Below are 17153 nucleotides of genomic sequence, written 5' to 3'. Positions count from 1 at the left end.
ATGTTGAGTACAACAAGTAGTGTGCAATTACAGTGCTAAAGATTTTGACAATTTATCTAGATTGTTCCAATAAATAATATACATACAATAAAATAATTGTAAACATTTTACTTCATAATTTCACAGATCACTTGTACTAATTCATTTTAAACTATTTAGGATTAAATACTATACTATATACTAAAATACTATAATATAGGGTGATCATAAAAGTCATATTTTCAGTAGCCGTTAACTAAACCTACCTATAAGGATACAGAAAATGAAGTGTTTCTTCCAAATGTTAAGCCATAAAACACAGACCTTTCTTAGGAGGCAATTGACACGGATGTATTGTCGTGATTAGCTGGATGTTATCATATATGTTAATTCATATATGTATTTTTCATAGTTGCTTCCATCCAACTAGAGTAACTCTCTCCTCCTGTAGGTGGAGAACAGGTTCTACAAAGATTTTAGAAAAACAAACTCAGGAAGTTTGCCTTCGTGCCAGAGCTCTGGAGACAAGTGATGGACATAAGAATGCTGGCTAAGCTCTTAGCTCTAATGAGCAATCCTTCCAATCTGCTCCATGAGACCACAAAAGCACAGCAGATTATGCTCAGCAGCAGGCCATGCATGCCTCAGTGGTCTTTCTAAGGTCTTTCTTCCCTGCGGCTATCAGACTGTTTACCTTCCTGTGCTGAGCCATCTTTCAGTCCGCATATGTGAGAACATTTTAAAAAATAGCATTAATGATTTCATAATTCTCTGTATATATATACACACTGCATTTTATTGTGTATGTGTGTGTACGTGTGTGTTCTTCAGTACTCTGGTGACACTGTGTGAGCTTGTGTAAACTGTGTGTTTACATCCATATGCATAAATCCATATACACCAAACTAGTTAGTGAGTTAGTTAGTTAGTGAGTGTGTGATACAGATCAAGGAAGCTTTCTGGGAAAAACGACTTGTCTATAACACACTTTCACAGCTTAAAGGCCGGAAACCACCAGTTTAACACATGCTACAGTAAACAAAGTCAGTCTGCATTACTGTATGTCTAAGTCCTTATGTGTGTGCTTTTCTCACTCAGTAAATACTATATTTTGTCCAGGGTGTTGGATAGTTATGGGTCATATGATATAAGCCTTCAGTAAATTTTCAGATGCCACTTGTCAAAATGTTCACAATGTTCCAACACTGCATTCTTTGAATGTGAAATTCTTCTTTTTCACATCTGCAGATAACTTTGTGTTTAAAATACATGCAGGTAAGGAAACAAATTTCACGTCAGAAATGTATGTAGATATCTTCGTAGTTTTTTAGCAAGCCGCCCTACAGTATTTTGTTAATTATGCATTTTGACAGATTGATCGTTATGATTTCTATTAACTCTAATAATTCATAGCTCGTCTCAGTAATCACACACATAGTTTCAAAATAAGACTATCAGCATTCCACCAGAATAATGTACGCCTCCAAATAAGTCAGGTTTTGTAATTATATAAAAATATACATAAACATTTGTGCAAAGGTACTGGACTGTGGCGTAGAGCGAGTTGAATGGATCATTTAATGACTACGCTGCAGAATCAAACTCAGTGTCTATGGTTCTTTATAACTAAGTAGAACTATATCAAGAAGAACGTTCAATGCGAATGTCAGGTTAAATGGAGTAACCATTAACATTACATTCAAATGCTGTCTACACAGCTTATGTGCTTTTGCATACATTTTGCTTCTGTTCCTGTTCTAGTCTCTAAACATGTTTCAGCAATGTCTAATTTGTATAAATTCTGATGGTTTTAGTTTAGGTTAGTTTAGATTTAGTTTGTGTTGTCATTGTGTTCAATACAAACTCTGGAATCCCACATCAACCCTATTTGCTGTGACACAAAATGGACTGGCTTCTCTTTGAATTTTGACTCACCTCCAGAACCCCGTAATGGTCATTGCTATTGTTTCTTGACGTTAACGTTCACACACTGTCTCTTTCCCACTTTATACTTTGTTGTTGTACACATTATACTTTTCATCTACAATTTCAGATATCAACAATTTAGATTCTAAACGGAGGTGTGAACATTGCTAACAGGATTGCAACTTAGCCAGCAGAGAAAACAAAAAGGATTTTACCACAAAACCCCCAATCTATGTACAGTGGCGGACAAGACAACTACCTTTACTTTTAGCAGATTAATTACTACCAGAAGCAAATACCTTTAATATTCTGTGTCCTTTCCCCTTCAGTGAACTGGCTTTTCCAGCTGGCTCGCATATTCTGGTAGTAATTGCTAATTGGGTTGTTATTGCTAAACAAATATTAGTATATTATTTTGGATTCATATTAATAAGCAGTTGAAGTCTATTGTATAATGTTGGGTGTGCACAAACATTATTTTAAAAACCCACTTGTTCTCACTCCTTAACAATGAAGTGAAAAACCACCAAGTAGTCAATAGCATTGAAACTGCTAGGTCATATCTGACTGACAGCCACTGTGAAATTAAACATACTGTAGAACAATCCTAATGGGTGAAGGTTTACCAGGCTTGCTGAATAAATGTACAATTAAGAGGGGAACCCAGAGAGCAGAATAAAGCTCTACCTGTTCTGTTGAATGAAGCTTTCATACTCTCTGTATGGTTCGATGGCTTTGAGGGCATTGGTCATCTCATTATGAACACACACCACTTCGTCCTGGAGCAGACTGGACAGGTCAAAGTACTCCTGCAGAATCTCCTTCCTGTGCCAAAAATAAAAATCAGAAATTTAGCCATTAATGAGCCTCAGACGCATGCAGAGAAACCACTTCTCACTTTTGATGATCTTATGGTGACAATACAATAAATTCCATTTAGCTAATGACTCACTAGCAGAAAAAAAATTGCAGAAGTTTGAAGAGACTGTCATGAGAAATTTGCAACTTTAATCACTTTAAGTGCTTTGTGTACTTCTTTGTATTTCGACAGATTGGCCAAAGCAAAAGTGAAAAATGTCAGTACATTGAGTTGTAAAATTTGGAACATATGTTGTGAAACACGCTTCAGATCATATGTATGACATTCACAGCCACCGTAAATTCCCCCTAAAGCCTCACGCTCAACTGTACTGCACTTACTTATCTTTACACACGGTGTTCATTTGCTTAATGAACAGGTCTGTATGATGTGTACTGTATGACGGCTAAAGAGCACTAATAGCAACTAATATCATGGTTATTATATCAAGAAGGGTTTTTAGACTGATACCATACTTGAATGTATACTATGTTACTAGGTAATAAACATACAGTAAATATCTTATATGGAAGAAATAGATATGAAAAGATATGGGATATGAGTTTTAGAAAAATGTTCCAAATATGCATAATGTATGTGAGAAATCAGGACATGTATTATTTTGAATAGTAGATAATATAGTAAATATAAAAGTAATATGTAATGTGAAAAATGGAGTAAATATACTTTAAATACAGAGGTGTGGAGTAACAGTTACGGTATTTAATTTCCTTTCCTTCACTTTATACCTAAATATGACCTTTAGGATCAGATGATTTAAGAAAGTTCATCTAAATTCCAACAAATCTAAACTTTTTAAAACTAAAATTTGTAACGGAGTACAAATACGTCGTTACTGTACTTAAGTAGAAATTTCACGTATCTGTACTTATCTTCGCTATTTAAATTTATGTCAACTTTCACTTTTACTCCACTACATTTCCTAGATAAAATGTATACTTTTACTCCGTTATATTTCCACTAAGCATCTTCGTTACTCGTTACTACAAAATAAAATCAGAAGAAATGTGTGCGACTGCAATAAGGGAGGTTTGGCGAATCACTGCTCCTAGATTGCATTACGCAGCTCCGCACGCTCTATTTCAGCGAAATGTTGCCAAAGGAGCAGTGGCGGAGCCAGAGGGGTGTCCGGGGTGGCACTGAACACCTCTGACATCTGATTGGCCACCCCAGGTGCCACCCCAAATTTGTATTTGATAGCATTGGAAGTTTGGTGCTGATTGACGATAGTCTTCGTTTGACGTTTGGTCGCGGCACCACTCAACATTTCAAATCCATCAATCAATGACAAGAAAGAGTTGAGAGGTAGAGAAGAATACTGTAACAGTCTAATACTAAAACATCAAATTTCGGTAAGTTTTGAGATTAAACATCAGGATTTAGTTTACCAGAAAAATATTTTGAAAGTTACGTCGCTATATAAATTGACGTTAGACGCTATTAACAGATTAATTAGACAAGAGAGATCGGTTCATTCCCCAGTTTAGCCATAATATACATTACATTGACATTTGTGCTAATTGTGCAGTGCAGTGACTGTGTGTAAGTCTTTAACTGTTTAGCTAATATGACAACTAATTTTACAGCTGTCAGTGTTGTTATTAAACTATGTATCTAGTAATGTTACTGAAAAGATTACTGCAATTGCAGACAGCCTGTTAGCTATCATAAAAGTGATTAAAGTAGTCATTTATGCTGACAGTTGATTTTAAAGAGCAATTATTATAGTGGGATTTGTAGTTAGTGTTGAGTTTGAAATTTAAAAAATCTGTATTTGATGCTTAAATGTATTATATCCATGTGTCATATTTTTTACATAGGGTCAATAAAAAAAATGAAAAGAAAGGCAGATATATCAGACTTTTTATATAAAGAAGCAAACACATACAGATCAGATCACCACAGTACCCCAGAGCAGCTTCCTGCCTGATGCTAGTAGTCAGACTTCTCAAGAACCACCAACAGGTTTGAGAACTCACCAGGCAGTCAGTCAGTTAGTCAGTCACATGTCCAGTTCAGAATTTAAGTTTAGCTTGTTATAGATGGTTTCATCAGTTTAGGCTTTACATAAATATGTAATTAGGTGTTGATTTATGTGTGACATACACAAGATAAAATTATAACATAATATATTATAAAATATAAAATAGATTATGAGAGATATATTCGACCTCTAATGAGCAATTATGGGATTCATACATGCTCCTTGTTAGGGTAATTTGTGTCATAAGTCTGTGGACCCCCTAAAGTTGCCCTGGCCACCCCCTGGCCACCCCATTTGCAAGAAATGTTTCTGTACATTGGAATGAAAGATTCTTTCTACTGGATGAAGTGCCTCTTATGCCTAGCGAAAATCACTGAAATTTTACTTTTTATTTTTACTTCAAATACTTGAGTACATTAAATAACAGAAAATTACTTTTGATACTTAAGTACAGTATATATCAGATACTTTAAGACTTTTACTTGAGTAATATTCTAAAAGGTAACTTTCACTTCTACCAAAGTCTTTTTCTAGTACAATACTTGTACTTTTACTCAAATATTGCTTTCTAGTACTTTATACAACACTGAAAATTTGTCACTATGTACATGTAGAATCTATTAGCATTCGTGAAGCTTCTGTGTAGAATAACACATAGGGATTTAGGTGAGCTAGCATAGCAGCAAATTTGCAAATAAACATTGTGTTTTGACTCACAGAATGAGCACCATTTCCTCCTGCAGTGTCTGCAGGGCTGTGAGCAGCGCTGGCTGGCTCTGGCCAAAGTGCTGCTGATGATGTACCTGAGCTGCCTTCACCGCCAGGACGTACTCGTTGTGATGCTCATGAAGCTTTAGTGTGGCTTTGATGTAGCGTTCTTTGGCTTTCTCACGGTCTTTGTCTGCATGTGACAATAGAGACTTGCTTAGAGAGGTTCTGGCATATATTCACAATTCAAAGCATTAACATGAAAATATACTAATGATATGACCAGCAGATTATGTGAGAGCATTTTTGATTATGTGAGAGCTACAAGTTTGTTAAAATAGGTGTTTTGCTTAATCACACTCTCGTCATTTCCGCATTGTGTGCTCTGAACAAAAGCAGTTCCGCTGATTGTAAGTGAGTGCTCTGGACATTTGTGTGCTATTTGCATAGCATTTGCTATTCAGAATGAAAGTGAAGGAAGCCAAGGCTGGAAAGGGAAATGAGTAGCAACTACATGCTCTACCTTTACTCGCCTCCTGAAATTTCTTTTTAGCCTGGGCTGTATCCCGAGCCAGCTGCTTGTAATTAGACTTCAGACGGTCCAGCTCAGTTTGGGTGACCTAACCTTCCACAATAGGGCAAGAAAAGAGAATCAGTTAGACACACGACACATTCACTAAGGAAGGACTTACAAAGAAGTGAGCAAGAAGTGTAAATCCCTGTGGTTTGTGCAAATGTTTACGATGAAGGGCATCTTCACTGAACCTGTTCAAGGTTTACCCAAATAGACCACATAATGTCACACTTGCGTTTCCATGGTAGGTGTTAGTTTTTCAAGTTAAGTTCTGAAAACAGAAACACACTGCGGTTTTACAGCCTGCATATTTTCTCATCTTATAGTTAAATAATCAACTTTGGGTGGTTAAAGTAACTATACTTGTATCGAACCACAGACACACTTGTTATAGAGAAGAACAAAGTCCTCCATCATGAACACTCCCGTATTGAAAAACCTCTAAAAAGCACAAAGCACTGATACACTGAAACATCACCCAATAATATAGAAAGGGTTCATTATTTGAATTAAACAAACACTGTGTTCTTAACTACAGATACAGTTAGGAGGCACACTGTTTATTTTTATGTAACCATGATAGAAATAGCATCTCTTCGAGCCTTTATCCAAAGGAAGCACCAGAAAAGTTACATAAGTGGATTATGTTTTTTTTTAGTGTTCTGCAATGTGGGCTTGTGCAAAGCTTGCATGTTTGATGTACATAGGGGTCAGACAAAAGTCATAATCCTTTAATCTGAATGCACACTAAACATCTTTAAAAATCTCACAATTGCTGACCCACATAAACTACACAACCTCTTGCAATCTACATCTTCTACTTCTACTAAAGATGGTTCAACAACCTTTGAGCTCTTAAACACTTTTTTTTGACACATGCCTCCAACAAATTTTAGCAGACCGCTGAAAGTATCGCTTGGATTTTCAGTTGAAAAAAGAAGCCACCATGTGCTGCATGAACATTTCTATTCATTCAGTTCATAATCACTTCAGAAAGTATGAGCTATATTTGTGTATGTAATGCTTCCTCCTTTCAAAACTACAATTATCAACGGATACTGAAAGAAAAATGCACATAGTCCAAGTTTAAACACACACACACACACATACACCCACTGATGCGCACACACGCACAAAATTTGGATGAATAAAGCAACTAAAAGCAGGAAGTTTGTGGATGAATGGAAGCAGATTTGCATATTAATGTAAGAGATTTGGTTACCATGACATGCATTTAACTATAAACGTATATGTGTGTGAGTAAAGCCTTATCAAGATATATTTACATTTACATTTACAGCATTTGGCAGACGCCCTTATCCAGAGCGACGTACATAAGTGCTTAAATCTCTAACATTGAATCATTAATGCTGGCTCACTAGGTTACATACTTAAGATACCATGGGTTTAAAACATTTGCTCAGAGTTACAATGAAAAAGTGTCAAAGGTTTTTTTTTGTTTTTGTTTTTTTTAAATGCAAAAGATAAGGAAAGAAGTGCTAGTTGAAGTGTTTCCTGAATAAGTAGGTCTTCAACCGCCGCTTGAAAATAGCCAGTGACTCAGCTGTCCGGACTTCTAGGGGAAGTTCATTCCACCACCTTGGTGCCAGAACAGAGAAGAGTCTTGTAGTATACTTGCCTCTTACCCTGAGAGATGGTGGAACAAGTCGAGCAGTGCTGGTAGATCGGAGGGTGCGGGGTGCAGTGCGCGGAGTGATGAGGGCTTTTGAAGTAAGAGGGAGCTGGTCCGTTTTTGGCTTTGTAGGCCAGCATCAGTGTTTTGAATCTGATGCGTGCAGCTACCCGAAGCCAGTGGAGGGATCGCAGCAGCGGGGTGGTATGTGAGAACTTTGGCAGGTTGAAAACAAGCCGTGCAGCTGCATTTTGGATCGTTTGCAGAGGGCGGATTGCGTTCATAGGTAGACCTGCCAGCAGAGCGTTGCAGTAATCCAGTCTAGAAATGACAAGAGACTGAACAAGTACCTGAGCAGCCTGTGAGGACAAAAATGGCCGAATCCTTCTAATGTTGTAGAGAAGAAACTGACATGAGCGAGTCACATTAGCAACATGAGAGGAAATATACGATTATCTGTAACAAGGGTCAAAGACAGAGGAAACGTATATTGCACTATCCTGTTAGCTACGGTTCCTAAAAAACAAAAACTGGATAACTAGGTAAATTTGCCAGCTAATAACCCCCAAATGCACCAAAAATTCATGATTCCGTTCATGGGTTTTCAGAAGGAAGTCAAAATCTTCAAATGCAGAAGCATGAAAAACACACAAATGACTAATCAGAAGCCATATTAGGTTACAGGAAGCTGCCAAACTTTATATCCAGGATCCTTTCAACCGACACAAATAAGCAGGTGTCCTCTAACAAAGCAGAAAGTAAATAATTGTCTATTTTTCAGTCTCCATACCTTTGTGTCTATAGGTGTGTCTCTAATATCTCTTAGTTTCCTTCACAATAACAGACAAAGAAAAGAAGCTCCAAAGATTTGAGTCTTGCATATCTTTCTCGCTTACTAGAAAATAACCACCATTTTGTATTCCCAAAATTTTCAAGAATTCCACTGATACTGCTCTGTAAAGGGAGAGAACTGGAAACGCTGCTTGTCACTGTGGAGAAGAATGATCTGTGGACCTTTCCTCTGTTTGCCTTTTAACTCCAACTGCTCTTTTTAGTTCCCTGTCTGTCAGACAAATGGCATTTGTTTTGCATAATTTAAACACTTTACTTAATGGTGGATTTCAAACAATCCCATAAACTTTAGAAATGGACAAGAAAACCATTCAGTGACATGTACAGACATGATGTGAAGGCTCAGACCTCGACCTGCAGCAATTATCCATGAACTTCTCCCTTTCGTAACGAACAGGCGTGTGTGAAAAATACACTTGCCAAAGGGTACAGGCTACTTTATGTGCTCACAATAGCATGTAAAAATAATGCCAACAGGCTTAAATTTCTATAATAATAACTAAGTCTAGTGTTAATCTAGTGACAGCTGCTCATGATGTTAAATAAAACGCTAAAATCTACTCTACAAGATCACATCAAACTTCCTCTAGATACCAAAGATGGTAAACAGGAAAACGTTAATGTCGCAGTTCCGTCATCTGTGTGATACGTACTTTGAATGAACATTACGTAATTATTCTTTCCAAATTTAGTTTCTTCTCTAAGGACATCTAAGAGATCCACATCTGTATTTCACACTAGATTTCTCAATCATTGTTGAGGCTTAAAATAAAAATGCCCAAATGTAGATCAAATCTAGGCAGCGTTTCCTTTGTTGTAATCGTCCGATACAACTGTCATGGACAACGTAAGGGCTAGAAATCATTGCCAGTGCTGTTGTGCTTGGTTACACAAAAAAATCTTAAGGTGACCTTAAAATAGCTTTAACTGCAAATAATCTGATGCGGATTCGAACATCTTTATACCCTTATATATCAGCCACCCTATGTTTTAACCTCTTACAATCTTATTGCCTGCAGATAATTGGCAGGATATTTAAGACAGGATTCTAGTTCTAATTCAAGTAGATTGCAAAAGCTTCATCTCTGACTTTGTCCCCACCTGTACACTCTAGCCAGATCCCCTTTTTGTTTCACGTAACAAATTCCACCACAGTTTTTTCACTTCCATGTGTGCTTTTTGTGCTTTCATTATCACCTAACTTTAGTTCCCTTCCTGTCTTGGTAAAGTGGCCTGGTGATACATACCATGAGAATACATACTAGCTGTTGCACACAGGCTTCACTTTTTATTATTCATAATCTTGCTGATTATCTATCGGTGACATTGCTGTGGTGAAAAATTGGGTACTTTTGGCACTGATGCTAATCAGACCTGGATTCTTAATCTATAAATAAACATGCACAAACAAAGATCTTTCATACAGCATGTTCCAAAGGACTTTTTATCCTTGACCTTTTGCACTGTTGCCCGTATTCTTGTTGAAAGATTGTGATTCATCCAATGTCATATGCTTTTCTTCTTCATTTTAAAGCACTAATCCATAGGGATGGTGTGACTGGTCAGAAGTTGTTAAACAACAGCTTTAACAGTTGGACCAGACATAAGGAAGTTTATATTAATGTTCTTGGTCGAATATGATATTTCTATAGTATCACATTCACAGAAATTTATATGACGGATGCTCCACATCAAAGGATCACTGAAGTGGCAAGATTTTGAAGAAGCCTCCAGAATCAGTGATGTAACTCTGTGTAGTTGTGGTAGCCTAGAGGTTCAGGTGTTGGACTACTGATTGGAAGATCATGAGTTTGAATTCCAGGTCCACCAAGCTGCCACTGCTGGGCCCCTGAGCAAGGTCCTTAACCCTTAATTGTTTTATAAAAATGAGATAAAAATGTACTGTAAGTCGCTCTGGATGAGGGAATCTGCCAAATGCTGTAGGTATGTGGTAGCTCAGTCAAGCCCTTTAACCCTCAATTGTTCAGCTGTAATTCGCTCTGGATGAGTTTCTGCCAAATGCTGTAAATGCAAGAATAGAAGGCTTTATGATTCTTGATAAAGATATATTTCATGGTCTTATTGACTTAAGTAGAGAGGGGAAATTGCTGGTATATGAAGAATACACAACAGAATGTTCTGTTCTGGGAAAACAATCAACCTCTGGGTGGTAAACAGCCTCCTGAAATACAGCATTGAGACACAGTGCTATGCCAAAAAATTACTGCTTTCAGCTGACAGTTAAAATGAATCACATGCAGAGATTTCAGACGCTTTACCACAGATGTTCGCATCACGACTCCAGAAAATCCAGTTGAAGAAAACCCCTGATGTTTGTCACAAATACACAGCAATGCATCATCATCACTAAAACATTCCAACATCATAAATCTTAAATATCTCCACTTATCCTATTTTTCTCTTCCTTTCTCCTTCCTTTGTCACAGTCAATGTGTTTTGTTTAATGTGCCATGAATTAACAAACACTTTGCTTTCATTCGAATAAGCTCATAGTTCCCCATTCCAGGCTTGTGACCCCACATGCTGCACATGTGCTTTCCCTGCACCAAAACATCACATCATCAGTCATCAAGCTGTTTATGAGCCGAGTCAGATGTGTTTATCAGGGAAAACAGAGGAAAGCTTCTGCACTGTGGCGTGATGATATAGACTCTACAATATTCGTCCTCATGTCTCAAGGCGACCAACGAATGAAGGTGAATGAAAAAGTGCAACTCATAAACTGATGCCAAGTGAAAAATATGTCCTGCTTACTCACAATATAGAACAATGTTAATCTTATATAAACCAGATAGAATTTAAACTGTGTATTTGTGGTGCTGACCCTGCATAGCTCCTGGTTGAGGTGGCTCCACTGCTCGCTGTACGTCTTCTTTAGCTGCTGTTTGTCTCTGATTAGAAGTGTGAGCTTGCTAAGCGGACCCACCATCAGGTCTTCGGAGTGCTTGCGGAGGATCCGGCTCAGGTTCTCCGTCTCCCTCAACAGCACGTTCCACGACTGTTGAAGAGAGTTCATGATCAGCCTATATCATATAGTGCATGCAACAGTGTAGGCCTGATGTAGAAAAATCATAAAATGCTTTTTAAGAAACTACTCAGATCACCTGAAAACATCCTACACATTTACCCCATAAGTCATGCACAAATCTATGAATATACAAGAACATCATGTTTGAAATGGCCTGAGGTTCTTATGTCATTGATATTATGAAAAATTCAGACGCATGTCTGTATGGGAACCTCAGACTGACTCAACATCCATATAGGAGTCATTTGTTCATCAAAAATAGGGAAGTGATGACATTTTATCATGCTAAGTTCAGATAAGCACTAGCGCTTATTGACATTGTTTACTGCAACTGTACAAGTGCACACTGCAATACAGTGGAAATATCTGGAATAGACATGAATAGATTTAATGTTTTAAATAATAAGATTGTGATATTACGAAATATTATAGAAACTGTAAGATATTATATGCTTGAGAGGGTCTTTGGCAGAAAAAAGTGCTTCTTTATAAACCAAATGCTTGCAGAAAGCAAACAATTTCAAGCATTAAACCACTAAAGTTGCCTAGATATAGCTTTACTTAATAAACCATATATTGTCCTGCGATGGTATGGTGTCCTATTCCCATCTTCATTGTGTTACTGGGAAGATGATTAATTAAAAACATGTGGCTATATTGAAGATATTGTTTTTCTAGTCTTTAATATATAACTGACAAACTTACATTGTACATACAATTCAGCATCTAAATTTGCTGTCAATTATCAACACGTTAACAACCTTATATCAGACATTATCTAATCTATACAAGCTGTATAAGCCACCCAAGCACAGTTTAAACATGAAAGAGTCAGACCTGAACACTGGGATATTTTTAATATCATGTATTGCTAAATATGGTGTAGGACTATGTGCAATTTAATGAAAGTTAATTCTGACAGATGAAAGCTAATAATAACCATAAATTACCTTTTTTAATGACAAATTCACGGGCAACATTTCTGTTAGTGTGCATTGGATGAATGGTGGCTTGCATGATGAAAACATTTTTAAATTTAGGTATGTCTTGCTATGTCTACATGTCAAAGGAATACATGAGTGCTTCTGACAAGGGCTCTGAATAAAATAGTACATTCCTGCTGCACGATCATGCGAAAAGGTGTCAGAACATGAGCTAAAAACCTGGGAAAGCTTTGTTTTGCTCCTCTCACTCTGATGAAATAGACTGCAACAAAAAAAGAAAAAAGCAGAAAAATCCCAGCAGTCACTATAACATCATGTTGAATAATCACTGTTGCTTTTACATCTTGGTTCAGAACACTGCTTGGGGCATTGGAGGGGAACTGATGCACAACACCTTCTTAATTGAACAACCTTTCAATAAGTTCCCTGAGAAAGCAAAATTCAATCAGCTCACTCTTGTTCAACAGAATATGGAATCTGAAATGGCAATTAGTGTAACCAGAGCCTATAAATGCCCACGCTGGTGTAAGTGTACTCTGAGCTTATTAGCCTATAATACTGAGATAATATGCTAGATTGAATGAAGTCCAGCAGGGACACATGCACACCTTATGGAGCTGGCTGATGTAATCCAAGCCTCCTCCAGGCTGAGGGCCCTCCAGTTTCTCCACTACGGCTGCCATCTGATGCAGCTGTGCAGAGAACTCACGGTCGCTCTTGGCTCTCTGTGTCATCCACTTCTTCATCACCTCCATGAGTCTCAGCTCAGAGTCCTGCAGCCGCAGCAGAGCAGCATGACCCTGATGGCACCACAGATCCTCCCCAAAACCCATCGCCCAACTGCACAAAAACAGCCTAGAGGAAAACAGAGACCTTTTTAAAGGGCAGCCTTTAAAATATGAACACTGTGAAAATGAAGGCAAGGATTTAGAAGTTAATATTGCTATACCACAGCACCGCTGAACTCTCGAATGTGACTGGTCAGAATTCTCTATTACAGCAGCTCTCACAGTAGTTCCAGCTGCAAGGCAAATCAAAAGTTTTATGTTAATGTGCTCATTCAAATATGTTAAAGTTTCTGTAGCAACAAATTATTGTTTTGCAGGAATTTGACTTATTAACTTTAAAAGAGAGGAAAAACAGAGGGTGGTGAGAGAACAACTGTTAATAGCTCTTATTAGGTATGTAATAAGAACATTTTGTTTTGCGGACGTTACACAATTTTAAATGGAACTATAAATCCGGGGTGTCCAGTCTTGTAATCTTATCTGCAAAGGGATTGTGTGGGTGCAGGTTTCCATACCAATTAAGCAGGAACGACACCCGATTCCAATTGTTTAATCAGATCTTGAACTGTTATGCAAACTACTAAAGGATAAGCATGAGGCTGCTGGGAAATCTTTACCCACAGAACTTGCATAGTAGCAGCCTGTGAAGAACAAAACAGTCAGGAGTTCTATTTAGTCAGGTTTTTTTTTTTTTTTCAAAATTATTATGAAATGACAATCTTGCTTAAGGCTAACTTTGACAAATGTAAGGTGGAAGTTTGAAGTGCAGGACAGTTAGGAATGTTTTTGCATGTGGTACCATTACGGTTTCTCTTCACTTGTTGCCCAAACAGGTTCCAGCAAGACAATGCAGCATAGTTTGCCAATATTGACGTGGAAGAACTCAATTGTCCTGACCTCAGACCTGACCTCAACCCTACTGAGAACCTTTGGAATAAACTGGAATGCAAACTGCACTCCGGACCTCAACCCGAACACCAGTGTCTGATCTCACTGATGGCTGAATGAACAAAAATTCCCACAGCCACGTTCACACTTCCAGTAATAAGCTGTCTCAGAAGAATAGATGTTTTTATAACAGCCAAAAAAATAATAATCTAAGAGCATATTTGTATAGGAAGGTGTCCACAAACTGAGGGCCATATGGTGTAGCTTATTAGACATTAATAACACATCGAGCTATTCCTGCTAGCAAGTGGGAATGTTTACAATGTTCATATTAATGCTTATTAATAATTCCATTTCATTTATTGTATTTTCATGGGGAACGTAGAAGTTATTCTACATTATGTTTGGCCAAACAAAAGTACATGCTTCAGCTTTTGTGCGGCAGTATTGCAATATTAGCAATGTCTCTTGTACCTTACTTAAAAAAAAAAGATCAATTTCACAACTTTATGCTTCCTTTTCTAAAGTACAACTATAAAATACAGGAAATAAAGTTCAAGCACGAGCTCGGGATACTGCCTCTGTTGCACTTCTGCTCGTGTCTGGAGTTTCCTCTGGGTTCTCCAGTTTCCTCTCACCATCCAAAAACATAATAGTAAGTGAATTGGTTAGTTTTAATTCCCCCTGAATGGACTGGAACCTTTTTCAAATTGTATTTCCTACACACATCCAGTTCATGGAATAGGCTTGAGATTCCACCCTAACCCTGTCCAGGAAAAAGTGGTAACAGATAAATGGATGAATAAATAAAAGTACAAATTCCATCCTCTGACTAAACATAATTCCATGTCCAGTAAAATGAATTATGGTAGATATATTGCGTGTAAACATTTAGAGTTATATCTTTAGTGAGAACAAAGTTTGCCAGTTTGGAGATTTTATTGTAGCCTTTATAGGGCTGGTGCAGACTTTTTTTACTCTGCCCTGGTGACAAACTTTCACTTTGCACATTTTAAATGAGAGTTTGGAGGAGTTAAAGAGAGGGGATGACAAGCCGAAGAATTTCACTTCCTTGATGGCACTTCTGGACAAAAAAGGATGTTGCAAACAAACAGAACTTTCTTTATTACTGCATCAACTTGCTAATATCTATCAGTGTTTCTCAATCAAAGGTGTCCAGCAACCACACGTCTTTGCTCACACGTCACACATTTTGCAATACACAGACAGACAAATAGGGCTTGGTGGTGTTTTAATTGGGCTTTACCCTAGACAGAAATCTGATGTCTTCATTCATTCACCACACAGTTCCACATACAATTGTCCCATTTCATCCTGATATTCACCCAGACAGCCCACAGTGTTGCTCAAAGCACACAACACACCTGAAGCATGTCAGATGGTTTTGTTCAGGTGTGCAAGGAGCTGGGAAATAGCTAAAACATGAACCATATGTAAGGGCCTAACTTTCATTGACAACAGTAAAGCAAAATAATATAATAATAATACTATATGATATAAATGGCATTCAACTGCAAATGGTTATTTTAGGAGATGGCAGAGAATGTCATTGTTTATCTCCAACTGCTAAGTTTGTCCCAAAATCATACTTTATTCTTCACAATATATTCAAGTTGGCTCCTAATTTTAGGACCCCTGACACTACTACCAGTGAGTTCTGTACAATGTAAATAAAACGTTAAAATCATAAATGCATTTTTGGCTTACCAAAAAAAAATAAATAAATAAATAAATTCAGATAGAACCTTATCATATAACCGTTACCTTATTATTAAAAGATTTTAAACAATCCCACACTTCAGTCAGAATTAGTTATTTATGCAGTGTAACTTATGATAATAGTGGGTTATTATTTCCAGCACTGTATCTAAAAATGATTCCCTGGCTACAACTTTATGGACCCTTGGAAGTCCCTGGAACCTACTTTCATGAACCATGGCTATAAACTTCAGACTTCAGACCCAATGTAACTGCTTTCATTTCATCAAAATATGAAATGAGACTTAGCCTCCTGCTTGCTTCACAGACCGATGTCCTCTTTGTTTTCGACAGCTCTTTGGTCTTCACTATTCATTTAGGTACTGTATGTCCTCTGACAAACTCCAGGGCTATCCAGGAAGAGGTGTATTTACACACATCTGAACTCTATTCAGCTAACTAGCTCGCTTTTAGATGGCCAACTGGTTAGTTCTACAGCAATGGTGTTACAGCAATGGAGATGGATGAAAACATTTACACTTTTTGCAAACTAAATTCATTCGATTCCAGGATGAAACAACAACATTTGGAAAAGTTCTAGAGACAGAATACTGATGCTTGGTACTGTATTAGAGTATCCACATCACACAACTCTGTCACCACAATATGTTTTGTTTTTGTTAAAGAATCTGCTAGAATATTAGAGAATGTTGACGTTCAGGTCTTTTCTAGTTGTTTTTCTATGTGTTTGTCTGTTCGTTGTCCGTCCATGTGACGTCACAACAATGTTTTCTTTTTTTTGAAGCCTAATCTACTCACAAGAGCTGAATTCCTTAGTATGAATTACAAAAGCATGAATGTTCAACATAGTTCACAAATTCGGTTTGTATTGAAGGCAGCTTTAAGTCACCTGCAGCAGCAGGTTGTTAGCAGCTTCCTGGACTACAGCACACTAGTCTAAAGTGGGAATGAACTGAAATCCTACTGTAACCATTTAGAATGTGTAGAATTTTAGACCCCGTGTTTTAATTCTATACAGTGTAGAATTTAAACCCCTTGTTTTTAGTGATGCTCAGAGTCTCACCTCCTCGGGTGTCTTGTCTTGTTCTCAGGACGTGTGAAAGGCGTGAAGGTCCATTTAATCACGACAACAAAAGGCGTATAACAAAACAATAGAGAGGCGTAGAAAGTCGTGCCTAGTTCTCCTGACACGTTCAGTCTGATTACGC

General features: G+C 37.5%; 1 protein-coding gene across 4 annotated transcripts in view; it reads right to left on the bottom strand.

Moving 5' to 3' along the window:
• The window catches only part of fes (FES proto-oncogene, tyrosine kinase), a 32412-nt gene extending 15259 nt beyond the window's left edge, over nt 1-17153 (bottom strand). For 2 of the 4 annotated variants that reach the window (XM_060884524.1, XM_060884533.1), the window contains exons 1-6: nt 17009-17153; nt 13138-13384; nt 11382-11555; nt 6001-6097; nt 5487-5670; nt 2593-2730 (exon numbers count right to left, since the gene is read on the bottom strand). In XM_060884524.1, coding sequence (XP_060740507.1) covers nt 2593-2730; nt 5487-5670; nt 6001-6097; nt 11382-11555; nt 13138-13362 — 818 coding nt within the window. In that variant the 5' untranslated portion in view covers nt 13363-13384; nt 17009-17153. Of the gene's footprint in view, nt 1-2592; nt 2731-5486; nt 5671-6000; nt 6098-11381; nt 11556-13137; nt 13385-13478; nt 13553-15785; nt 15840-17008 lie in introns of those variants that run through there. The other 2 variants (XM_060884543.1, XM_060884551.1) reach the window with 2 other exon arrangements.

This window comes from Tachysurus vachellii, chromosome 1 (genome assembly GCF_030014155.1).
Source record: "Tachysurus vachellii isolate PV-2020 chromosome 1, HZAU_Pvac_v1, whole genome shotgun sequence".
Classification (NCBI taxonomy): domain Eukaryota; kingdom Metazoa; phylum Chordata; class Actinopteri; order Siluriformes; family Bagridae; genus Tachysurus; species Tachysurus vachellii.
The sequence above is the reverse complement of the archived record's forward strand: the minus strand, read 5'-3'. Positions and strand labels throughout refer to the sequence as shown.